The sequence below is a fragment of the Aphelocoma coerulescens genome, chromosome 8 (assembly GCF_041296385.1).
Source record: "Aphelocoma coerulescens isolate FSJ_1873_10779 chromosome 8, UR_Acoe_1.0, whole genome shotgun sequence".
NCBI classification, from domain to species: Eukaryota; Metazoa; Chordata; class Aves; order Passeriformes; family Corvidae; genus Aphelocoma; species Aphelocoma coerulescens.
In genome coordinates this window covers 23393434-23417556 of record NC_091022.1, presented here as the reverse complement: position 1 = coordinate 23417556, position 24123 = coordinate 23393434, and the positions used below count along the sequence as shown (strand labels likewise).

At 56.6% G+C, this 24123-nt stretch overlaps 3 protein-coding genes and 7 non-coding genes across 10 annotated transcripts; 3 read left to right on the top strand and 7 right to left on the bottom strand.

Moving 5' to 3' along the window:
• Positions 1–407: 407 nt before the first annotated feature.
• On the bottom strand, positions 408–7538 carry PLK3 (polo like kinase 3). Its single transcript, XM_069023227.1, has 15 exons — positions 7304–7538; positions 6413–6520; positions 6209–6325; positions 5658–5787; positions 5484–5571; positions 4875–4970; positions 4006–4201; positions 3525–3651; positions 3017–3126; positions 2820–2937; positions 2632–2715; positions 2268–2430; positions 2032–2161; positions 1702–1812; positions 408–1415 (listed from the first exon to the last, which is right to left on the bottom strand). Exons 1-15 carry the CDS (start codon positions 7460–7462, stop codon positions 1221–1223), a joined length of 1932 nt encoding a protein of 643 aa, XP_068879328.1. The 5' UTR covers positions 7463–7538; the 3' UTR covers positions 408–1220.
• A 3312-nt stretch (positions 7539–10850) lies between these two features.
• LOC138113827 (uncharacterized) lies at positions 10851–13114 on the top strand. Its single transcript, XM_069022638.1, has 2 exons — positions 10851–10921; positions 11203–13114. Exons 1-2 carry the CDS (start codon positions 10903–10905, stop codon positions 12408–12410), a joined length of 1227 nt encoding a protein of 408 aa, XP_068878739.1. The 5' UTR covers positions 10851–10902; the 3' UTR covers positions 12411–13114.
• A 3048-nt stretch (positions 13115–16162) lies between these two features.
• Positions 16163–16292, bottom strand: LOC138114419 (small nucleolar RNA SNORA35). The gene has a single exon (XR_011152630.1). It is a non-coding gene; the product is annotated as a small nucleolar RNA SNORA35 (small nucleolar RNA).
• A 558-nt stretch (positions 16293–16850) lies between these two features.
• RPS8 (ribosomal protein S8) lies at positions 16851–21780 on the bottom strand. Its single transcript, XM_069023226.1, has 6 exons — positions 21536–21780; positions 20585–20691; positions 20106–20205; positions 18608–18783; positions 17537–17666; positions 16851–17010 (listed from the first exon to the last, which is right to left on the bottom strand). Exons 1-6 carry the CDS (start codon positions 21537–21539, stop codon positions 16901–16903), a joined length of 627 nt encoding a protein of 208 aa, XP_068879327.1. The 5' UTR covers positions 21540–21780; the 3' UTR covers positions 16851–16900.
• LOC138114410 (small nucleolar RNA SNORD38) lies at positions 17219–17290 on the bottom strand. Its single transcript, XR_011152620.1, has one exon. It is a non-coding gene; the product is annotated as a small nucleolar RNA SNORD38 (small nucleolar RNA).
• On the bottom strand, positions 18279–18351 carry LOC138114409 (small nucleolar RNA SNORD38). The gene has a single exon (XR_011152619.1). It is a non-coding gene; the product is annotated as a small nucleolar RNA SNORD38 (small nucleolar RNA).
• Positions 20297–20400, bottom strand: LOC138114411 (small nucleolar RNA SNORD46). The gene has a single exon (XR_011152621.1). It is a non-coding gene; the product is annotated as a small nucleolar RNA SNORD46 (small nucleolar RNA).
• On the bottom strand, positions 20760–20844 carry LOC138114407 (small nucleolar RNA SNORD55/SNORD39). Its single transcript, XR_011152618.1, has one exon. It is a non-coding gene; the product is annotated as a small nucleolar RNA SNORD55/SNORD39 (small nucleolar RNA).
• A 406-nt stretch (positions 21781–22186) lies between the features above and the next one.
• Positions 22187–22301, top strand: LOC138114423 (U5 spliceosomal RNA). Its single transcript, XR_011152634.1, has one exon. It is a non-coding gene; the product is annotated as a U5 spliceosomal RNA (small nuclear RNA).
• Positions 22302–23924: 1623 nt separating this feature from the next.
• LOC138114403 (U5 spliceosomal RNA) lies at positions 23925–24039 on the top strand. Its single transcript, XR_011152614.1, has one exon. It is a non-coding gene; the product is annotated as a U5 spliceosomal RNA (small nuclear RNA).
• The last annotated feature ends 84 nt before the right edge of the window (positions 24040–24123 follow it).

Here is a 24123-nt window from a genome sequence, read left to right as displayed (position 1 = left end):
TGCCCAGCTCCTACCCCATCACACAAGATGTCAGTGCAAGGACCCAGGCAACCCCTCCATCACCTGGGTCATAGCTCCTGCCTTCTGCAGCTCAGCAGAATCAGGAGAGCAGCTGGGTTGGGTCCAAGTGCAGAAAGGAATGGGAATGAGTTTGGCAGCAGCAAGAAGTTGAGGCAGCTCCAGGGCTCCACCATCATGAGCAAGAGCTAACTCTGGCCTTAGTGCCAGTCCCATGAAAGCAGTGCAGGTACCACATGGGCTCCTCACACCCATCCTGCCTCCCTGCCTTTGTCCCCCAGCAACAATCAGTGGCAAGAAGAGTCAGCCCTGGCAGGCAGAAGCAGCTCTGGAGCAAGAATGAGGCTGAAGCCCTTTTGTGACTCCAGCTTCATACAAGGCAGACACAGTTTGCCCTTACACAAGTAAGTTTTTATTGAGGCGAGTCAGGGAGAGGGGAACTGCACATGGACAGACCAACAGGAAAATAAATAATTCCATATAAATAAGATAAATAGTCCCACGTGGCAGAGACTGCCTTGAAATAAGAAACAACCCTGGGTCCCAACAAAATGAGGGCTTCTCCAGGCAAGTCCTCAGGTCCCATCCCCCACCCTTTATCAAACCTCAGGTTGTACCAGACAATTCATAATTTGGGAAGAGACAGGGCACAGTTGGGCCCGGCCCAGCCCCCTCCTTAGTGTAGCAGTTGTGGAATGGCACACACCAGCCCACGGAGCCCCTGGCAGGGCAGGCAGCACCCTTCATCCCTGGTAAGGGGTTTTTCCTACCTTACAGTACCCAAAGTTTGAGATCAAGGCTGTGGCAGCTGTTTCCAGGCCATGCAGAGGGTCTGTGCAACTGATGCATCAACCAGGACAGGGCAGCCTGAGCCCCCATCACAGGCAGTTGCCAGCCCCAAACCTGGCTGCAGGACACTCATCCACCACCACCACCCTGTAACACCCCAGTCCATTCCATCGAGACCAGCACCACAAGAGCAGGAGCTGCCAGTGGGAAGACAGTGATTGCCCAGAGCCAGGGAGCAGCAAGGATATCCAGACCTGCTGCTGTAACCACATCCACATGTCTTAGTCCAGAATCCAGCTGAGCACCAGGATACAGGGTGCCCAGGGGCTAGCCAGCACCACATCATACCTCCCATCGCAGGGGAGGGCAGGGGGAAACCTCTGTGTCCAGACAGGGTCCCCCAAGGACCCAGGCTAGGCCTCAGCCCATTCTTGGAGAAGCCTGAGGATGTATCTGAGGCGGTGGTGGAGCTCAGGAGAGCAGCCCAGCTCCTGGATGCTGCACAGCTTGTAAGTGTAGGAGTTGCGCTCCCGGTTGATGTAGGTGACAAGGCAGGAGTGGTCAGGCTTGCTAATGATCACCTTGGTGTGGTCATTGTAGAAATTCACCTAGGAGACAGGTTGGGCTTGGTTTAACCCATGCTTCCCACAGCATGTTGGGAGCCAGGACAGAGCCACATTTCCTGCCTCAACCCATTCCCCCTCCCCAACCTGCCCAGGAGCATCCCCCTGCCCATGTCTCATGGCAGGAATGAGCCAGCCCTAGCACAGGGGCAGACAGAAGCATCCAACTGAAGCCCCCCCTGGGCTGGGGAAGACATGATCCAAAACAGACCAGAAGACCCCCCCCATCATTCAAAAGGATCTGGGCATCTCCACTGTGCCTCACACATACCTGGAGGGTGCCACTGCTGAAGAGCATGAGCAAGGCTTGGTCAGTCTTTACCCACTGCAGGAGGAGCAGGGCTGGCTGCCCGAGGTCATCTATGCTGGGCAGGTCACCTCCCTTTGAGAGAAGGGTCTGCATAAGCCACTGGTCCCACACACAGGAGCACTGCCACCAGCACACACAACACCAAAGCTGGGCACCCCCTCAGTGGGGTCCCCACTCCCAGGGAACAACTCAGTGTCCACCTGGCCACAGCCTGCAAGCAGGGAGTCCAACCAGCCCAAGTGGTGTGGTCAAGCCATGACCCAATGTCCAGCCCTGGGCTCCAGCACTCACCTTCATGAGATGCTGCTCCATGTAGGACGCAAAGTAGCGCAAGACACTCATCTGTCCCTGCAGCTGCTCAGGGATGGCGGCCACAGAGAACACCAGGTGTTTGCTGTTGGTCGGGTTATAATGGACAGTCCTGGAGGGAGCACAGCACAAGTTTTAGGGATGCCCACCCTGGCACAGACTCCCCACTCAAGGGGGCTTCCCCAGAGACAGAGATGAGCCCCATTCCCACTGCTCACCTGTGGTTGGGGGAAAGCGTCATGTGCGTGCCGTTGTTGAAGAGCACTCCGATGCTGTGGTTGGAGAGCTGGTAGCCAAAGCCGTACTTGTTGGAATAATCCACCCACTTGCTCACCCACACAAAGTGCTCATGGCGGGCCAGGGAAGCTGGGTTTTTCTCCGCTGTTGGAGAAGAGAGGAGGTGAGCAGAGCAGCCAGCCAGCCCCTGTCCCTCTCACCTCCCCAGGGGGAGCAGATCCCTGCAGCAGTCTCTGGCACCATTTAGGGTGCTGTTTGTACCCCAAATAGCAGCCATGCCTTCATCCCACGAGGAAGGGGATGCACAGCACCCTATCCCATCCCAGAGCAGTCCAACCAGTTTACCTGGAGGCATGGAGGAGAGGCAGGTCCGCAGGAGTCGGACAGCTGACTCGATGATGGCAGAGGCGCTGATGCAATCTTCAAAGGCTGCGGGCAGAAGATGACAGGCTGAGTCAGCTGGCCCCGCTATCAGCCCAGGCATGACAGGAAGCTTGGGGCAGGCTGGGGTGGCTGGGGCAGGTATTGCTCACCTTCACAGCTGCTGGCCATCGTTCCCCGGATGGAGGGGGACGCAGACTTGTGAGACGTCTCTTCCACCACCGTCTCCACAGGGCTGGAGCTGGCACTGCGGCACGATATAGGAGTGGCCTGCGGAGAGAGCTGGCTTTACCACAGTCCTGCCTGCTCCCCCAAAGAAAGGCGTGCATGGCCTCAGAGATGTTCTCACCTCATTCCCTTCCACAGTTTTATAGCTCATCTGCCGACAGATTGAGGTCTTCATCAGCCCAGTAACCAGCTTGGAGATGTCATCCCTGTCCTCTGAAGAGCCCTTCTTGGCTGAGAAGAGAGCAAGAGATGAGCATGCTGCTGAGCACAGAGGTTGGGGACATCCAGGCCATCCCTTCCCAGTAGCTCAGCTCTCCCTTATCTATTCCCATGCCCACAGAGGCAAGAAGGCTGTTAGATAGCTGCCTCCCACTTTCACTTCCCAGTTCTCATGCAACACAGGGCTTCCAGGAGGAACTGCCCCATGGGTTGCGGCACAGCATCCGCTCTCCAGGCACACACCCATGCCAGGCCTCCAGCACAAGAAGGGCAGGGGCACACCCAGCCTGTGCCATCCCTAGGCAAGGGGTCCAGAGAGACCCATCAGGAGGTCTCTCTCCAGAAGACAGGATCCACTTCTCCCAGAAGAAAGGGTCACCCAGAGGCTCCTTGGCAAGGCACAAACTCACCCTTAGATTTTTTCTTCCTGAAGAGTGTCTTGGTGACTTTAGCAAACAGAGTCTTTGCAGGATTTGGGGGACTCAGCTCTGGAGCCATCACGCAGCTGCTGGGAGGGAGCTTCTCAGGCGTGTAGCCCTGCAGAGAGGTCAAGGGAAAGGTTTGGTTTCCATAGGCCACATGCTCCAGGCAGAGCAGCTGCTCTGGGCTGACCGCAGTCATTCACATCCCTCCTGACAGCCAGCTTGTGTTTCCGTCAAGCCTCAGAGCCATGACTGGCATCAGTACAGGAAACAACCCCTTGCTATAGCAACAAGGCAGCAGAAGCACACCAGATCCCTCAGTTCCTCTGGCTGGCATTTGGGCAGGACAGCGGCTGCTCCCTTTGAAGGACTGAGACTTAGGAAAGGACAAGAACAGCACCCTGCACAGCCCAAAAAGCCTCATCCCACTTGGAGAAGGGTCCCTTGACCCAGGCCCCCACCCACTCACCTTGAAGAACTCATGGTCCAAAATCTCCTCGAGGGTGAAGCGGTCCTGGGGGTTACGCCTGAGGATGCCAGCAATGAGGTGCTTGGCGGGCAGGGAGAGGAAGACTGGGAGGGTGTATTCCACCTGCTTGATACACCTGTAGGTTTCCTTGAGGTCAGAGGTCTCAAAGGGAGGGTTCCCACACAGCAGGGTGTACCTGGGAGGGGACATGCATTCCACTGTCAGATCCCCACCAGGTTTGTGACTCAGCAGTACTTAAAGCAAGGAAGTTATTGGCATTTGGCCGGCCACACCTGGCTGAGAGCACCACTTCCAGCCCAGACAGCCATGCTCACATCCGGCCACGCTTCCCCCTAGCAACTGTTTAGAGCGACAGGCAAGGAGCCTTGAGGAAGGACAAAGAGCTGGCAGGCAAAGGCTCCCGCTGCTCCCACCCTCATGGCCACCAGGGTGGAAAATGGAGCAGGAAGCTTGCAGCCAGCAGCCGGGCAAGGGGCTGGATGTGCCGAAATAGCGATTGCTCCCTGAGCAAACAGCGCGGCAGCCACAGAGATTTTCCATTGTTTATCAGGTTCACAGTGTGGTCAAGCCTGCTTTGAACTGGAGCATGAGCACACATGAGCACACCTGCCCTGTGCAGGTCTTGCTTGCACAGTCCCCACAGCATCCCAGGATGGCTACAGGCAGCACCTGCTCCAAAGTGGGGCTGAGCAGGATCCAGCCACTCACTGCCCTCCCCCTGCCTTTCAGCAACCACTGCAGAGCCACGAGGCAAAGCACAAAACTTCCTCATCAGGCTGCCCACAGAGCAGCTGCCCCCCACCCCAGGCAGGGTGCCTGGACCCCTCCCCACACATGGACAGACTTACATGACACAACCCAGAGACCACACATCCGACTCTGGCCCATGACCCTGTCTCAGCAGCACTTCTGGGGCCAGGTAGTTGGGGGTCCCACATATTGTCCTGTAGGGCAGAGCACCAGATCAGAGCATGCTCTGCATCCCCTCACAGACTGCCTCCCCCTGCTCCAAGCTTACAGCCTTGTCCTCCCCACTCCCTTTTGCTCTTTGTGGCCCAAAGCCCCCCTCCATCTACAAGGATACAGGCTCCCTCCTCTCCAGCTTACAGGGGTCAGGAGCAGCTGCTCTTGGGGAGCTGCTGGGAAGAGCCTGTCCTAGAGCTGAAGAGGAACAGAGCCTTTGTGTCCCAGCCTGTGCAGCCGGCACGGCAGCCAGGCAGGCACAATAGCAATAGTCAACACATTGTTCTCCCCGACGGCTGCAAGCTCACTCCTGGAGGAGCCACAAAGCCCCCAGCCCCCTCGCCTTGCCTGCAGCTGGAGCGGGAATCGCTCCCTCACCCCAGGAAGGGGCCCTAAGGCTTCCTTTCCCAAGACCAGGAGGGACCCCTTGCCCCTCTGCTTTCCTGGGAAGCCACAGGAGGAAGAAGAGTGAAACCCTGGAACAGGACACGTACTTTTTCTTCTGGTCAGAGACATCCTGGCAAGCAGCCAGCCCAAAGTCCCCCACCTTCAGCTCCATGTTTTCATTGATGAAGAAGTTGCCTGCAAGTCAAGGGTGATGTGTCACCACAAGTCCCTTGGGGACAGCTGCTCCCCACACAACACCGTGTGCCAACCACAGCACTCACCAAGCTTGAGGTCTCTGTGCAGGATGCCCTTGAGGTGAAGGTATTTCAAGCCTGAGATGATCTGTTTGAGGTAATAACGCACTTCGGGCTCCAGCAGAGTATGGCGTGCCTTCCAGATGTGGGCCAGGGACTGCAAAGGGAGAGAAGGCAGCTTGTGATCGCAGGCAGGGAGAACAGGCAGCCCTGCTGACTAGGCATAGGCTAGGCAGGGTCAAAGCCAGTTCTTCCAGAAGTTGCACATTCACAAATAATCCTTCTTTTCACAGCCATGACCTCAGCAGACTCCCCACACGAGGTTGTGGCTGCTCAGCAGAGCCATGGGAACCACTGGCTTTATGGTGGCCCCACCGTGAGCAGGCAGTCAGAGAAACATGGACAGCTGATGGAGTGCCCAGTGCCGTGCAAAACCCCACAGGTTATGGTGAGCTCAGAGGGTGTGACAGCTGACAGCTCAGGAGAAGGGGAGTGCTGACAAAACACCTCGGTAAGGCCTGCTCCAGCCAGCTATGGCTGTTTAGATCCTTTGCCAAGGAGGGCACAGCAGCACTGACCTTCCTACTGCAGTGCTCCAGGAAGATGTAGATGCTCTCTGAGTCCTCAAAGTAGTGGGAGAACTTGACAATGTGCTTATGATGCAAGTCCCGATGTAGCTCAATCTCATTGGTGATCTGAAAGAGAGCAGCAGTGTCAGGTGAGCACAGGGCTCCTGCTGCCTCCCCACCAGCCCAGCACCCTACCAGCCCCATGGCACCCACCTTCTCCCGCTGGTGGGGTTTGGCCACCCGGCTGTGAGGAATGACCTTCACGGCATAGGTTTTGTTGCTGGAGAGGTCTGTCATTTCATAGCATCGTGCAAACCCGCCCTGCAAGGGAAGAGGTGGTTACGGATGGGTGAGAGACAGCTCCTTATCCCTGCCTGCTTACAAACCTCCTCCTCCCTTCCCTGGCAGCAGAGCCCGGCAGGCGTCACACGCTCCCTCCTGCTGCGTCGCCCACTAAGATCTGAACTATGATGCTCTCAACCAGGTATTTTCTTAACATTTCTTGTAAAACCTCCAGGGCATTTTTCCTCCCACTGTGGCCGGACTTTGGATATTTCCACATGATAGATCAACCTGGAAAGTCCTGCGCAGAGCAGGAAGCCCGGGGACCGGAGGCCATCGAAAGGCAGCCCCATGGAGACAGGTTTTTCCTGCCGTGATGTCACCCTCCAATCTGCACACTCAGCCGCCGAGCCCGCTCGGGCCGGGCTGGGAACCGGCACCCTCCTCCTACACACGCTGCTGTCAGCCGGAGGAAAAGTTGCGTGCGGCGGAGCGGCGCGGGCCGGCACCCCTGGGAACCGGGGCACCCACCGGCCCACGCACACCCCGCGGGGCGCCCCGAAACCGATGCGGCTCCGATAGCCGCCGAGGCACGCAGCCAGTCCGGGTGATTCACTACTTCCAGCACTGCTGCAGGCCCGCCGGGAGAGGCGGGGAGGGTGGGGGCGGCGGGCGAGGGGCTGCATCCAGCCCCGGGCCGCCCAGAATGGGGGGGGTCGAGCAGGCACGCAGCCCCCGCCCCTCCTCTCGCCCGCACCAGCTCACCCCGGCGCAGCCGGTGCCCTCCGCGGCGGCCCAGCCCCCTTCCCCCATTCCCGGTACCTTTCCCAGCAGGCGGCCCTTGCAGTAGGAGCGGCCGGAGATCGGGTCGGTGATGATGCGGGTGGTCTCGGCCGCGCGGGGCGGCGGCGCCGGGGCGGGCGGGGGCCGCGCGGGGAGGGAGGCGGCGGCGAAAGGGGGGAAGAGGCCGGCGGACTCCATGGCGGGCGCGGGAGGATGAGGAGGATCCCGGGCCGGGGCTCCGCCGCGCCCCGCGCACGTGGCCCCGCTGGCGCGCGCCGCCGCTGCCGCCCCGGGAATCCCGCCGCCTTTATCAGGGGGCCGATGACGTCACCCTCGGAGCCCCGCCCCCGGGCGGCCCCCGCCGCCCTTAAAGGGGCCGCAGCACGGGGAAGGGGTTCCAGGAATGCCGTGGTGCCCCGCTGCCGGCTGTGACACCGGGGGTGAAGCCCAGCCAGGGTCTCGCTGCCTCCACCGCACAGGGGCCCTCCCATGCACACACAGTGACAGCCCCCCAGTACAGGGTCCCCCCCAATAGATGCACCCCCCTCCTACAGACACCGACAACCTCCCCTTGACTCAGGGTTCCCCTACGGTCACACTGAGATCCCACAAACATGCAGAGCTCCCTCCCCTGCCTCCCAGGACACACAGAGCCCCCTCCCCATGCGCATCTGTAAATACACACGCACAACACCTGCTCACAGCGTGTATCCCCTCACAGCTGTTACCAGTGTGTGTCAACCTCCCTCCCATGGAAAGGCTGTGGCCCAAAGAGGGATTTCAAAGCCCCTGTGGGCCTTGACCTGCCCTCCCTTGTGACAAAGATGTAGGCAGACACTCCCCAAGAGCCTTTCACTCTGTGCCAGGGCCCAGGCAAAGAGGGTCACAGCCCACCCCAGCTGGGGCGCTGGGCACACAGGGAACAGCAGGAGATGAAGGGGTGATAGGATTCACCATCCTTGCCCCTCGGTGCCTGGGCACCCCATCCTGGGAGCTCTGGTGCTGCGGGGTGGCCAGGCTGTGCTGGGTGTGCAGTGGTGGCCGGGCAAGGCGCCATAGCGGTGCTGCTCTCTAATGGCCGTGACGAGAACACGCCTCGCTGCCACCCGAAACGGGTCATGGAAGGATGCTTGGCATCTCTCCCTCCCCGCGGGCGTGGGAGCTGGCAGAGGTGGCTGCAAACCCACAGCTCCCACGAGTCTGAAGCAGCACTGTTGCAAGAGCCCCTCAAGAGCAGATCCCGGTGCCCTTCCCTTGCTCCCACCACACACAGCATGGCTGTGTGACCATCCCTTTCTCTGTGCCTCAGTTTCCCCCCACTGCACCTCAGGGCTCTCGCCACTGATGCTCACTGTGCTCCTGAATACGCTGAAGGTTTTGCATGAGCACCTCTGGCAAACAGTCCCGTTCTTCCCAGCACACCCCCTTTCACCCCAGGGTACTGGAGATGAACTAACTCCCTATTTTTTTCTGCAGAAAAACGGAGAAAACCCGCCTGAAGAGAAAAAGGAAATGATACAGATCTGTCTGGTTTTTCTCTTGGGTTTCCAGCTTTTGTAGGGGAAGCACACACAAATCCACTGCCCATCAGCAACCATGGCCCAGAAGCAGGCTGGGATGCTGCTGCCCTTGGGGGATGCTGCCTGTTTCCATCACGGCCCCGGGGCTCCCTGGGACACTGGTGGCATCACAGGTTTTCCGATGGAAAACCCCCATCTCGGGGCTGCCGGAGCTGAGTCAGCGTCAGCAGGCAATGTGTGGGTGGAGGCACCCAGGAGTGCAGGGAGGCCCCGGGGGACCTGTCTGGGGATGATGTGACAGACAGGGGCTGTCCCGGGATCCCCCGCAGAGGCACAGGGGGGACCTGTGGGGACTGGGAGCTGCCATCTCTGCTCCTGCTCCCCACTGCCTCTGGGTGAGGTCTCGGGCAAGGGGCATGGATGGACCCCACAGCCCTTGTCCTGCCGCGGCTGAGGCACCTCCTCTCCAAGAGGGATGCAGCCTGGGAGCAGCCCGCTGCCACCTGCAGCTGGGGTCCCCTGTGATGCAGAGCATCTCAGTCACAGGTTTTCCCATCACTGATCTGGGGCAGTGGGAGGAACTGTGGTTTAAGATCACCAGCCTGTTGGGCCTGGGGAAGGGGAGGCTCTGGAGTGAACTCCTGACTGCCTGCAGCTATTTAGGTGGAGTTACAGGAAAAGGGAGCCAGGCTCTTTGGGGAGGTGTACAGCTAAATCAGGACAGGCACCCAATGCAAGCTGCATCAAGGGAAATTCCATCTAGATATTAGGAAACCTTTTTCCCCTGTGCATGTGGTAAAATACCACAAGAGCCCAGCGAGGCTGTGGGATCTCTGTCCTCCGTGATAGTCAGCCCTGGCCTGGTCCCCCCACCCTCGCAGCATTCAGTGATGCTCAGCAACATCAGGAGCAGTGGAGCTGAACCCAGATGCCAGCTCACATCTGCATCAGGGCTGCCTTCCCAGGGCAGCTACATGGCACTGCTGTGTGCCCTGCATGCAATGCCTGGACTGCAAGAGCAACACCAACGAAGCATTGGGGTGCAGACAAGCTCCCCAAGATTGGGGTGACAGTCCTGACCCCTCCAGGAGTGGGGTTTTCCCATCCCTCAGCACAGCTCTGCAAGGCATGGGGTTGCAGCCACCAAGGAGGAGGATGGAGAGGGTGGTTGGTCCTTTGGGTGAGCTGGGGAAGAAGAACCAGCAACAGCAGAGGCCAAGGCACCCCAGGAATGGACAGGTTCCACAAGGCACCACAGCACTGCACATGGTCAGCCTAAGTCCCATCTTACCCACCTCCACCAGTACCAAAGCAAAGAGCTGTTGGTACAACGCCACATGCCTCAGTTTACCCAATTCACCCTGCAGTGAGCACACATGCACTTTCAGGGTGTGGAAACAGACCTCCCCTCTCCAGCACTGCGTTTCTGTGGGATGTAGTGCTCATGTCTGACTCTGTTCCTCCTTACCGGCCTGGGACTTATGTGGGATGGAAGGAATTCATAAGGGGTCCAGTGGCGGAGTGCGATGCTGGCCCTTTTTTGGTCCCCATCCAGCTGAAATATCCACTCTGCATCCTTTCCCCAGTGGACCTGGCAGTTGCACCCAACCGTGCCCTCTCCCCATCCCAGGAGAGAGACAAACTCAGCAGAGCCCAGCCCAGCCCCTCTCCAGGAGCTTGGGGGGGGCTGATGATGGAGTACGGAGGGGGCTGGAGGGACACATGGCTTCTGGTGGGGCAGAGGGGGTGGAGAGGGAGAAGTTGGGAAGGGACATTGTTTCTGGGGAATGGAGAGGGGAAGGATGATGAAAGGATGGGTGCTCTGGCTTATGGAGGAGGGGCAGAATAAGGGGGGACACCAAATTGATTGGCTGAAGGGGAGCTGGGTCAAGCGTAATTTGGGGGTGCCGCTGCACAGTGTGGCGGGAGGGTCCATGGCTGGCGGGACCCCTGCAAGGGGACTGGGCACGGGGGGCTGAAGGGCGACCATGGGCCGGGCCGGGCCGGGGCGGACGGCGGCGGGGCCAGGGCGGGATGCGGCGGGGCCGCCCCGCGGCGAGGCGGAGCCGGCGGCCGCGCCCGGTGGGAACGCGGCGGGACGCGGAGCGGCCCCGGAGGATGGGGCGAGCGGCGGCAGGTGAGGCCGGGCAGGGCACCGGGGGCACGGCCGTAGCTCCGGGGGTCGCTCGTTGCCCGCGAGCACCCGGCCGGAGCAGCGGGACGTCGCGGGAGAGGCCGCCCCGGGCTGGCGGGGCACGGTGGCACTGGGGGACGGCTCCGGGAGGACCTGCGGCCACCGGGTCCTTTCGTGGTGGGGAGGAAAAGTGGGGTTCACTTTCCCCCGCCGGGAAGGCTGGAGAAAGGGAAGGGGAGGGCAGGTCGCACAGGGAGTCACCGTTCCCTCTGCTCTCCCCGCAGGCGCTGGGCTGGGCACCGTGTCCCTCTGGGGCAGCCTCCTGCTCGCTGCCGGCCTTGCCCTCGACCCAGCACCGCCAATCTGCAACTGCCCAGAGCCCATGGACTACCAGGCTTTCCGGGAGGCTCCGCTCCCTGAGAGCTGCTGCCTCAACTTCACCAGCTCCAACATCACCCACCTGGACTGGGGTGCACTGATGGGGGTGCAGGGGCTGCGGGAGCTCTACCTCTCACACTGCAGCATCACAGCCATCAGCAATGCACAGGGAGTCCCTCCTGCCTTGGAAGTCTTACATTTAAGTCACAACCTGCTGGAAAGTCTCCCTGGAAGCTTTCTGGAAGATGCCCCTAATTTGAGGGTTCTTTATCTGGACAGCAACCAGCTCCAGGAGCTACCCAAGTCCTTCCTGAAAGCATCTTCCCAGGTCCAGGAGGTCTACCTGGGCTTCAATGCCCTCACCTTCCTTCCTGCCAGCCTCCTGAAGCCATCTCTGCTCCAGCTTCAGCTCTCCAACAACAGCTGGGACTGCAGCTGTGCTTTGCTCACCAACCTGGAGGGTTGGTCCAGCCAGGCTGCTGAGGTTATCTGCCACACACCAGAGCACTACCACGGTGTGGGCCTCCAGAGCATACCCCGGGATGAGCTGTGTCGCTCACACAGCCTCACCGCTCTCTTCATCTGCCTGCCCCCTCTCCTCATCCTCACCATCATCACTTGGTGCTTCTGCCGGCGGAAGAAAAAGACGAACTACAGCCTGCAGAGCAGGTCCCAGAGCCACCGGGCCATGGCAGAGAGGAGCAGTGTTCCAGTGTCTGCAGAGCCCCACCACTACATCCCCTATGAGCTGCCTGCCGCTCCCTCCAGGACTGAGAAGAAAGTGCTCCTGGGGAAACAGGTCGTGCTCCAGCCCTTCGTGGATCCACTGGAGAGTAGCAGAGACCTCTATGAGGAGGTGGAGATACAGGTGGGATCCCCCAGCAGTTCCCAGGTGCCATCCCATGAAGGGCAGCTGGGCACCCCAGCACCAAGGGCAGAGGAGCTGGGCAGTGAGCCAGAGGTGGACACTGTCAGCGTGAGTGAAGTCCTGAAGGACTCTGCTGACCGGGAGAAGATCTACATGAGTCAGTCAACCAGCTATTACAACCTGGTGCCTGGAATCGAGCTGGAAGACTCAGACAACCTGGAGTATGAGACCATTGACCTGCACTGATGCGAGGACCTGGACTCCGCGTCTGGGATGCACCAGCAGGATGGCAGGGGCTGGGCAGGAGTGAAAGCTGCCAGTGCAGGAGAGGCATGAGTTGTTCTGCCGTGGCTTACAGTGGCTGTTTGCAAAGCTGCACCCCCAGATACCCATCCCTTCCCCTGTGCTCCCATGTGAACCCCTCGCTTGCCATGTGCTGCAGCTGGGCAGGGGTGCAAGGATGCTTCAGACTCTGGGGACCCTGCCACAGGCTGGTGGTGCCTGAGGAAGGACATGGAGGGAAGGTGGTTTTGGGGATCAAGTGACGATGTTGTGTGCACCAGACCCACTGACCAGAGCTTCCTCTCTTGCTGGAGCCAGCTGGTATCTGGCACAGACCTGCTGCTCTCCAACCTGCAGAGAACAGGGTCTGGAGACATGAAACAGGGCTGGCACTGCCTGTGTGGTCTGCAGGGGGTGTCGTATTTGGATGAGGTGCCCTGGGCTTGTCAGGGGAAGCCTGTGGTGGCTCTGCCTGCTGCCCACCCCACACCCCACTGCGGCACAGGGACTTGAAACAGTCAATGCACATGAGCTGCTTCACGGAGTGTGCATGCACACTTGTGTGAGTGGGTGTGTGAAGTGCATACACATGCAGGGTGGCATCAGAAGGGCTCCTTGCAGCTAGCCCTGTAGGATCCAGCTCTCAGTAAGAAATAAATCATTTTACTTCTGGCAGTGCGACTCTATTCCTTTGTCTGTGCGGTTTGAGGTGGTGGGGAGCCAACCAGTGGGATGTGGGAAGTGCAGGAATGGTGGACTTCACTCCTACCCCATCAATCTTCCCATGCCCGGGGTGATGGCCCAGTGCAGGTCTTGCCCAGCATCCCTGGAGTCACTTTGTCACCCTGGCAGAGCAGAGCTGGGCACTGGCTAAAGGTCAGCAGAGCCTTTGCCTTGGACCAGGATTTACAACTCGGGTGGGGAAGGTGTCAGCCTGCTGTAAATGCTGCAGTTCCTGAACAAAACAAGAATTAGTGGGGCTCCTGGGAGCAGGGAAAAGGCTGGGAGTGCTGTAAATCACTGCCCAACACAGGCACCCCCAGCAAGTCTCACCCATGGTGCTCCAGCCCTTCTGTGGGAATGGGGGGGGGACCCTTAAGTCCTGCTCCCCCTGCCCAGGGGGACATTCTCCAGGCTGGAAGCTGCATTGGCCACCCTGTCTGCTCTGGAGCTGTCCTGGGCCTGGTGCCCAGGCAGGAAGGGAGGGAGCTGGGCAGGGCAGGACGCGGTGCTCCGGCCGGCAAAGGAAGTGGTGTTTCCTGCAGAGTGCAGTGTGGCTTCCAGCAGCCATGGTGGGACTGCTCAGTCCTAGCACTGCTCAGTCCCAGCCCCACCTGGGTTGGGGATGAGGATGGGTTGATCTCCCTTCATGTCTCCTGTCACTCATGAATGTTTCCCACTGGTTTATATCCAGCTGGAATTTTTCCTTCCCTGCTCCCTCCTGGGCCCTGGGAAAGTATCCCAGCCTTTAATATCCCTCCACCACCCTCTGCCAAGTACTACAGCCAGAGTATTTCAGTGTACCCTGGCTCATGCCAATCATGCCCCAAATCCCCACAGGGACACAGAAGGACCAGAAACTGCCACAGGGCAAAGACAGGACAGGCAGGGTTAGCAGCTGTCTTCAGGGGCTACAGCCCAGCCCATGGCTGCAGATTTTGAGTAGGGTAAAACAACAGCTGCATTTTTCACCTGTGCTCTAGAAATACCTTCAGCCCTTTCCTGGGTGTCCCCTCTGATCACATACCCCGGGGTCCCATTCCCAGGGCTGCTGGGAATGATGTAATGTCCTGTCCTTTCTGTTCCTTCTCATGAAGCTTAAACTCAGATGCCACAGCTGCAAAGGGGAGTGACCCAAATCACCCCACTGGATCTTGTCCAGCCCCTGCTCTGGTACCTGCAGCCCCCTCCCAAATCTCCATCTGTGACAGGTGGCAGGGAGGCGTGACCAAACCCGGTGTTCCCTCTTCTTTGCCTATGACAGCCCCAGCACACTCAGACATGTGTTTTCTTTAAGTATATTAGTTAAAAAGTTCCCTTTCCTGCAAGTCCCCCTTCCTTTAAAGCTCCCGAATTCCCTCAACAAGCCATCCCTGCTTCTCCCCCACTGCCTTCCAGGTCACTACTGGACCTATTAAAGTGTAACCACAAGGTCATTTCCTGGCTTGGATCATGTCCTGTGAAAATACCCCAAAGTTAATACTGTGTGGAGCTGAGAGAGCCACTCAACAGCAAGGAGCAGGACACAAAACAAGTGACTCCACCTGGGTTATGCTGCCGGCTGGTCATCCTATGAAAGCAGCTCTTAAAATTCAGACTCTGCACCTATCAGAAGTGGGTAAGGTCCTTAGCCCAGGCTTTTGCACTTCCTAAGTCTAACCAGGCTAAAGCTGTGCTTAGCCCCAGCCCCTGCCCATCACTTCCTGCCTCAGTGCACAGCAGGTTTGCCCACTCCCTGCGCCATCCATAGGGCTGTGCATCCCACAGCCTGAGCCACCTTGGGAGTGAAGTGCCACACAGCCCTGGCCAGCTGCCCCTGTCCTGTTCCCATGCCACACCTCCAGCGCAGCTCCAGGTGCCACTTTCGTTCCCGGGGGTGGTTGCCCTTGGCAGCTGCGTTTCTCAGAGCAGTAACTTTGTAAGCAGCGTGCATTGATGAGCCATAATCCTGCTCATCAGGGGACAGGTTTATAACCCTGCTCTGACACAAAGCTGGCATTTGCTCCGTAAGCCTGAGTTTCTCCATCTGTACAAAGTTCCCCATAAACACCCTGAATGCTGTTTGCACTCTGTGGAGGACAAGGGGAGAGAAGAAACACACTCAGAGGAAGCAGCCATGACACATCCCTGCCAAGTGCCCTTATTGCCTCCACCCCACCTCTCTGGAAAGCAGGCGTTGCTGGAGAGCAGGGAAAGTGTACGCTGGATCACCATGGAGAAGGAATGTGCTTGTGCAAACATCTCACCCAGCCCAGGTCCCACTGCCAGGGACTCCTGAACTGCAGTGGCACGCAGCTGGGCACAGCTCTGCTCAGTGCCCATGAGCACAGAGCCGATCTGTCAGGCAGTGCCAGTGCACACCCATGTCACAACCTGCTGCCAGGGCCATCAGAACAGGTACCAATCTCCAGTGCGCAGCTCTGGCATTGACTCATGCTCAGCTCCCTGCCAGCAACTCAGGATAAACCCACACTCCCGAGGGCACCTCCTGCTGTTACACCTGGCAAACACGGCACAGCATCACAGGAAAAAAAACCCTCTCCCCAAAACCAAGCTATTTGAGGGGCAGAGAGTTGGATTTTTAAAGCATGAGACTTGGGTCTTGCCACAACTCTGCTTGGGGCATGATCATGGCCACCTCCTCCAGAGCTAGTAACTGTGATGCTGGGGCTGCAGGAAGCCTAACCTCCACCAGTGATCCAATGGATAAAGGAGGCTTTTGTGAAAATACAGAAATGGCATGAAGTGTGCGGTGTGTTCACCTGACAGGCACAAGGTGTGTGAGCCTGGCCTGCCCCATGGTACAGGGCCAGCCCTCAGATGGGCTCCTGACTTCCCCCAATACCTGCAAAAAGGGCAACTATTTGCAGAGATTTACTTTCCTTAAGGACAGAAGCCTCTAGGAATAGTATCACCATCAGCCCAAAACATCCAGAAGAGCTTTTGTTCACTACAGCTTTCCAATTCCACCACAAGTGACAGGACAGAAAGCTGGAGTTTGTATCCAGCTTTCGAAAGGGACAGACCATGACGTGAGCCTGGCCCTTCTGCTAGAAGGAATTGATCTTGCACTGGAATGAGACCAAGGAGGTCAGGGAAAGACCAGCTGGTCACTAAGCAGTGCCACCTAGTTTGGTTAAAAGATACTGGATCCTGCAGGGAATTGTACAACCAGGCAGGAAACACCAAAAGCGGCTGCTGGCTTGAACCAGGGGACGGGAGCTCGTGTAATGTGGAGGGCAGACGCATGAGTTACCAGCTGCAGAGGCTGAAGGATAACAGCCAAGTTTTCAGCCAGACTTAGCCCACTTCCCCACTGACCTCTCCAACACCCCAACCACAGCACATGCTGACCTAACACAGCACAGGGACAGGGGGGCCCAGACAGACCTCAGGAGCTCCCAGGAACCCAGAACTCTTAAAGGGGGTGGGCACTTGCACTTTCCTCCTGATCATAGGTTTCCAGTACTGGACATTATCCAACTTTTTCACACATACTTGGTCCTTTAAGTCACTTAGAACCCACGGAGATGTTTTAGTTGAGCACATGCAGGGTCAAGTTTTGCCTGAAGACATTAAAGGGCTCAGGGATTCCTAGAGTTCCATCTTCCTTCACATTTTACAATGCAGGTGGAGCTACAGAAGCCCCCTCCACACTGCACATACAAATGAGCACACAACCTGTTACGGTAGTAGACTCTGGGTTTTATTCGTTCTCTCAGCACAACAGCTTTTCATTTGCCTTTTCTGGCCTTGATCTTCCTCAAGTAGAACTCTAATTCCTTGCCTTCCAACACGTAGCCATCAGCTCGGCCACACTGTCCAGGTCTGGAGGCAATGCAGGCTGCAAGGAGAAGTCATCCAGTTAAAGTCTGGCAATTCCCCACCCCAGTGCACACACCAAAGAACAAACACTGCACGCAGCCTCTCTGCAGCAGCACAAACGAGCAGCTCTTCAGTAACCGAGTCACCAGTTCATGTGCCTACATCAGCAGCCCCTCCTGAGGTACCATGCTCTGGAAGCTGTGCTGATGCTCAGTCCCTAATGAAGTCCTCCTCAGATCTCCAAACTGTCATCGCTCGGGGTCAGTAGCAGAACCGGACAAAGGTCTCATCACCAGAAGACTTCAGAACACTCACTCAACTATTTGCCAGACCTTGAAACATCAAAGCTCTTAGATGCCTGCAGCACATTTTTCTGACACACACTTCCCATTTTCCAAGTCTTGAGACCCATTTCTTTCTCAAAGCCCAAACAGGAATTACCAACTGCAGGAGCCTGGCTAGGCAGATTTCCCCATCCTGCCACAAGTGGGTTATCACTGGAGAAGATCGAAGTACAAGTTACATTAATGCTGCCGGGGACTCACCAAGTAGCTTTCCTTGCTGGAACTGCTCCTCAAGAATACTTGCTATCTTGGCATTCTTCTTTCGCTCATCGTATTTTTTCTGGATCTTCTTTGAACGTTTCTTGTTCAGTATTTCCTCCTCTTCAGGAGTCTGAACCCAAGAGAAAAGGCAAAAAAAATTGTTAAACAATTGGCCACCTTCCACTAACACAGGTGTTTTCCACTATGATGAAGGAGACCCTTGTATTCTCAGCACTGTACTGTTTTTCAAGTCATACCTGGCCAAAGTACAAATACTTTGATCTCACAGAACCAGGTGCTGCATTTCGCTTTTGAGACCAAGAAATGAAACACTGCTAACCAGAATCACTGCTGGCAAGTGAGCACAGTGCCCTAGGGAAGGCTGATCTCAAGTCAATGAAACTGCAAAGGTTTCCTTGGTGAATTAATCCTCCTACAAAAAGCAGTGAATACTCTTTCCCTCTGCAGAAATAATTACAGTGCTTGGGTGTGGTGCAAGTCCAGGCAGACAAGTTACAAGCTCTCCCCCTGCTTCTGCACTACACAGTACTCGGATGAGAAGTGCTTTGCTTTTAATGCAAGGATTAACCTGAATGCTACATGTGGGGTTTTAAATACCTTCTAGCAGTTCAGGGTTTGAAGAGTAATGGCTCAGCATAGTTTCAAGACACTTAAAAACATGCTTAAATTTAATTAGCAATCCCCAAGCTTCTCACCAGCACAAGAACCCGACCTGCAAAGTCTTCCTCAGCATCCTAAATTGTCATCGCTCTCCCTTCAGTAGCAGAACTGGACAAAGGTATCATCATTAGAAGACAAAGATTTCGACAGGCAGGTCCTTGTGCACAAATGGGTGTAACACCTCAGGGAGAGCTCCTGGAACTGAGCACCCCATTAGGAGAGCCAGACTTATCCTGGGAACCTATGGGAACACAGCTCGGATAACCAGTGCCAGCACTTCTGGGTACCCAACCCCTATTCTGGCAGGCCCTGTCTGTTCAGGATGGGTAACTGCCCCTGGCAGGGCACACTCTGCTCTGCCAGGAGCCAGAAGGACAACCCCAGGCGTACCAGTTTGGCGCCCTTCTTGCGTCCGAGGGGCAGGGCATAGTGGGCCTCGTACCACTGCCGGTACGGGGTGCTGTCAATGAGCACGATGCAGTTCTTCACCAGGGTCTTTGTCCGCACCAGCTCGTTGTTGGAAGCGTTGTACACAACATCAATAATTCTGGTCTTGCGAGTGCAGCCTTTCAAAAGAAGAGCATGAGTTCAGACCTACAGGGATCAGACAGCTGAGTATACAGCATCTCACATATACCCTTTAAATAACTTCACACTCAACATCCCATCCAGGGTCCTCCAGCCTGCCTGGCACTGAACTAAACATAACTAAAAGATGCATCTATTTTTCATCCGTCAAACTTTCTGTTGTTAGGACAGAAATCTACACCTGGAAATTAAATCCCTCCTACATGAAAAACCAGGATCAGTGGCCTTGCTGAAACTCATCTCAAAAATATCTAAGCAATGCTAGAAAATAAAATTTCCAGACTGCAAGATCAGCAGATGCCAGCTAACACTGCACACAGGGCTCAATGCTACATGCACTTCCTAGAATTACTGAATTAAGCCGTACTAAGTGAGACTGCTCTGCAACACATTCCAGAAATCATTTCTCCAGGGTGAGGGTTATGAATAAACTGAGAGGGGAAGCTGTGTCTTAGCTACTAGACTTGACTGTTTAGCAGTCACTTGCCCTGAAAACAGCCCTCCACATATGAGAAGGTCATGCACAAGATGGAGAAGTCCCTTCACTGATGTACCTCGTCCTTGTTACAAGGCATGCCCAGCCTCTTCACATGTGCAATACTGACTGAAATGGCACTTTTCACTGCACAGACAATGCTCTGAGATAACTGAAAGCACATCCTGTCCCCTCACACCATGCAGGTCACTAACCCACCACCTTCCTTACTGGTGTTTTACCATCCTACTCAGGAACACTGACTGGGCCCAGGCTCAAGTGATAGTGTTGTCAGTTTGTACATCAAAGAAAACCACCTTCCTCAGGGGAAGTATGAGAGATTCCCCTCTTGCTTCTAGGCTTCCCACTTTTGCTCAGCAAAGCAGGAATATGAAATAAACTGCACATGCTAATGTAACACTGTCCTCTGGTCAGACCTCACAAGCATCCTCAGCACCTTTCTCTGTTGCACAGCATCACTTACCTTTCAGTAACCATATTCACTGCTGAACAAACCTGCATTTATGAAGAACTATTAATATTTAGGATTTCAGCCCCTCTTTAGTCCCCCTCCCCCATAAAAAGGCAAGCATGTCACTCAGTGTAACTATGACACTCCAATCACTGTGAACTTAGTGGAAATACAAGTCCCCTAAGGCCACGTAAAGTCAAAGTATCATCATCACCATGCATGCTGCTTCAGCTGCAAGATCCAGGATGTTCAATCCAAGCCCACAAATCCATGCTTGCATTCCTCTACTCTGCTGCAGTACTGAAAACCAGCACAGGTTTCCCTTCCACGCAGCAGGCTCACCATGTACTTACATTCTGACCCCCAGGAGAAGTTGCCAACATCCAACCGAAGGGCTCGGTACTTCTTATTTCCCCCACGAACCCTCACGGTATGAATCCGGCGTGGGCCAATCTGCAATCAAAAACAAACACCAGGCTGCTGGTGGTGCTGCAGTGCTGCATGGCCCTCACAGGAGCCCAGCACAGTCCTAACCTCGAAGGCAATGTGGTCAGTGTAACTATGACAAACCCCAGCATTGGCAGATGCAGTAAATGACCAGAACGGTCTGTTGCATCTACCTAAGGTGAAAGCTTCATCACTCCAAATTGCCTCCTACTGCAAAAATGTATCACTGCTTTCCATCAGCAGAGGAGCAAATACCACCTTTTAGACAAGTAGTGTTAGATATTCAACCCCACACCAAAGAGCATGCATTTAAACCTTTAACAGCACAAGAACAGCAACTCGAGTTTGAAAACACAGTTCTGACCACCCTCGCCCAATCACTCACCTTAGTGTTGGCGGGAGGTCGCCCTAACTCATACTTCCTCTTCTTATGGTAGGGCTTCCTCTTGCCCCCAGTCTTGCGACGCTTATGCCAGTTGTCCCTGGAGATACCTGAATGGAGAGCAGTGTGGTCAGAGGGTGGGACGAACCCGCCTGGCTGCAGCAGCAGGGCACGGTTCTGAGTCCTCAGCTCTCCAAGGTTGGTATCCGCACAGTGCACTCAGCCTTATGCAGCAGTTAGAGAAGCTTCATCATTGATACTCAGATCTGCCCCGGACACATCCCTTCCAGCAGAGCTGTATAAAGCACACAGACCCCTCTTCCGTGTCCTCTTTGGGAAGCTGCCTCCCAACGTACCTCGCGTGCTGGGCACTCTCTGCCCGATGCCGATCTGACAGGCACACTACAGCAGTCATCCTACGCTACTGGCAGGATGTGGTGGGTCCGCTATAGGAAGGGACCCCCATCCCCCCTGTCCGCTGAGCCCCTACGGAAGACACCCCAAATCAACTCAGCCTGCTGGGTCCCTAACGGGGACCATCCCTGCAGAACACGCCACCTCCCGCAAGGGCACAAGCCGCCAACTTGTTAAGTTGTTAACTGTTGCACAGTGCCAGCCCGCGCCCCTCCTGCTGAGTCCACTGGACGCTGTTCCACCTCACCCGCATCTGCTCATCTGCAGCAGACACCAGGAGCAAGCCCAGCGCTCGGGATCTGCAGGAAATCAAGGCACACCGAGACGAGGCCGCCCGCCCCCATCATCTACCAGCCGCCATGTTGGGCCTGCTCACCCTCCCCCCGCCAGCGGCTCGGCACTACCGCAGCCGCCCCCGATGGAAGACGGCGCAGGCCGGCGGCAGCCCCCGCTGCCACCCGGTGAGGGACTGGGGCGGATGCGGCAGCGCAGCGAGGGGATGGCGGCGGATGTCGGCAGGCCGCGGGTCTCTCCACTCACCCATGGTGAAGCACCGGCGCAAAGAGGCGGGGCGGAAGCTCGCGGGGCGGCTTGGCGGGGCGAGCTCTCGCGAGGCGGTGACGTCACGACGCCGCCAGCGCGAGGCGCGCGCCGTTGCCTGGAAACGCGGCGGCGCCGAGGGGAGGCGGTGGGCAATGGCGGCGGCCTGCGGGGGCGGCTCTGCCCGCGGGCCGCGAGCGGAGCGGGCATTGTCGGGGATCTGTCTGGCGCAGGCCCGTCCTTCCTGTCCCGCGGGTCACCGCGCGAACGCCTCCGGGCAGGGCCCAGGGCTCGGCGTCCCGCGGCGGGGCCGAGGGAGCGCAACAGCCCTCGCGCACATGGGCTGCGTGTCGTGATAGCGTCATTAACATTTGCATGCTCGATGTGCACCGCTGGGTTCATTAGCATATCCTGCATTAGTATTCAGATTTATTGCCTTACCCAGGGTGCATCGCGCGTCGGCGGGGCGGCCCCGGTCGCGCTTTCCGCCCCTGCTCCCCGGGACTGCTGCGTTCGGGCGCGGGCTGGATCCATGTCCCTGCCACGGGAACAGGCCGGGGCGGCGGGAGACCCGATGGGGAGGCCCCAAAGTCGCCGTGTCCTAGAGAGAGACAGCTGAGGGACGCCATATGTGCGAGGGGGAGGGGTGATATACTCTGGTTTCTCTTCAGATCGTATAAATCTTTCGCCTTTTACTAAAGATTTCCGTGGAGAGGAACAGGCACGAGTGTCGAGAAATTTTTTGAGGCTCCATTTCGGTGGAGCTATCTTTGTTGTGGTTGAAAAATAGAAATAAATAAAGAGTGTCTGAGGGGTGGTCGGTGTGTTGTTTGTAGGCAGCTGAGGGAGCTGTGACTGGGTAGGTCATGTGAGAAGTAGGGAAACTGGTAATTGGATCATCCACGATGGGTCTGTGTCCAGATTTCAAGGGTGGATTATAGCAATTGGCTGGACGGGCGCGGCCAGGATGCTGTGGCCATTGACATTATGTCTAGGTGGACACAGGTGACAAACGCGGTGTCTCAGGGCTGTGTCTTGGGGCTGGGGCTTTTAGTATCTTTATCAAGGACACGGACAGTGGGAGTTGAGTGCACCCGCAGCCAGTTGGCAAGGTGAGTGGTGTGGGTGACACACCTGATGGACAGGGTGCCATTCAGGGGGACCTGAGCAAAGGTGGACCCACAAGAACCTCATGAAGTTCAACAAGTCCAAGTGCCCCGTGCTGCCTCTGGGTCTGGACAATCCCAGACATGAGAAGAACTGGAGAACACAGACTGGAAAACTCACTGAGAGCAACTCTGCTGAGAAGGAACTGGGGGTTCTTATAGGTGAAAACCTGGACATGAACCAACAGTGAGAAAGCCAACTGCATCCTGGGCAGCAGGTCAGGGGAGGCAATTCTGCCCTTTCACTGCTGAATCCAGCTCTCTGGTTCACAATACAGGAAAGACATGGATCTGTTGAAGCAAATCCAGAAGAGGCTATGAAAATAGTCAAAGGGCTGGAGCCTCTCTCCTGTGAAGATAGGCTGATACAGCTGGGGTTGTTAAACCTGGAAAAGGCTCTGGAGAGATCTTATTGAGGCCTTCCAATACTTACAGGGGGCCTATAAAAAAGAGAGAATGACTTTTTACAAAGGCATGTAGTGATAGGGGAAGAGAGAACGTTTAAAAATTAAAAGAGGAGAGATTTAGACTGAATATTTGAAAGGAATTCTTTACTGTGAGGGTGGCGAGGTGCTGGAACAGGTTGCCCAGGGAAGTTGTGCCTGCCCTATCCCTGGAAGCGCTCAAGATCAGGTTGGATGGGGCTTTTGGAGCAATCTGGTCTAGTAGGAGGTGTGCCTAATCATGGCACAGGGATGGGAACGAGATGATCTTTAGGGCCTCGTCCAACCCAGACCATTCTATGATTCTGTTTTATTTTCCTTACAATTTTTAATTTAATACTATTTTATTTTAATTGTTAAACTCCTTAGTCTCAACCCATGAGTTTCTCATTTTTACCCTTCCCGAGGGGTGGGGGCAGTGAGCGAGGGGCTCCACGGTGCCCAGCTGGGGTTAAACCACGACGGGAACCCGCGAGCCCTGCTGAGGCTGCGGACCGGGCCCGGCCGCAGCCCCGGAGCGCCCGGCGGGGCTGAGCGCGCCCCGCCCCGTCACCGGCCTGATTTGCATACCCAGGCTGCCCCGCGGTCCCGCCGCTGTCCGGCCCCGCCGCTGCCCAGCGCTGCGGCCGCTGCCCCGCCGGGCTGTGAGCGCTGCCCGGCGTATGCGCTCCCCGGGGCCGCACCGGGGATGCGGAGCCGGAACAACAAACGGGCCGGGTGTCGCCCTGACTACGGGAGGGTGGAGCAGACGGCGCCTATGTTGGGGAGGGGCTAGGTGGCATACTCTGGTTTCTCTTCAGATCGTATAAATCTTTCGCCTTTTACTAAAGATTTCCGTGGAGAGGAACAGGCACGAGTGTCGAGTAATTTTTTGAGGCTCTACTTCGGTAGAGCTACATTTGTTCCGGTTTAAAAACAGATTGATTTCAATATGTTCACTACAGAGCTTTTTTAATCGCTATAAAAACGATTGCCCACG

Coding starts and splice junctions, on each gene's coding strand:
- PLK3 (XM_069023227.1), bottom strand. CDS start 7,462: ATGGAGTCCGCCGGCCTCTTCCCCCCTTTCGCCGCCGCCTCCCTCCCC. Junction 6,521..7,303: donor AGGGCCGCCTGCTGGGAAAG/GTACCGGGAATG, acceptor CTTCCCTTGCAG/GGCGGGTTTGCACGATGCTA. Junction 1,416..1,701: donor TCAGCAGTGGCACCCTCCAG/GTATGTGTGAGG, acceptor CCTGTCTCCTAG/GTGAATTTCTACAATGACCA.
- RPS8 (XM_069023226.1), bottom strand. Junction 18,784..20,105: donor CTTCTCCTGGGGGTCAGAAT/GTAAGTACATGG, acceptor TTCTTTTGAAAG/GCTGCACTCGCAAGACCAGA. Junction 17,667..18,607: donor GCAAGAAGGGCGCCAAACTG/GTACGCCTGGGG, acceptor TCTTGGGTTCAG/ACTCCTGAAGAGGAGGAAAT.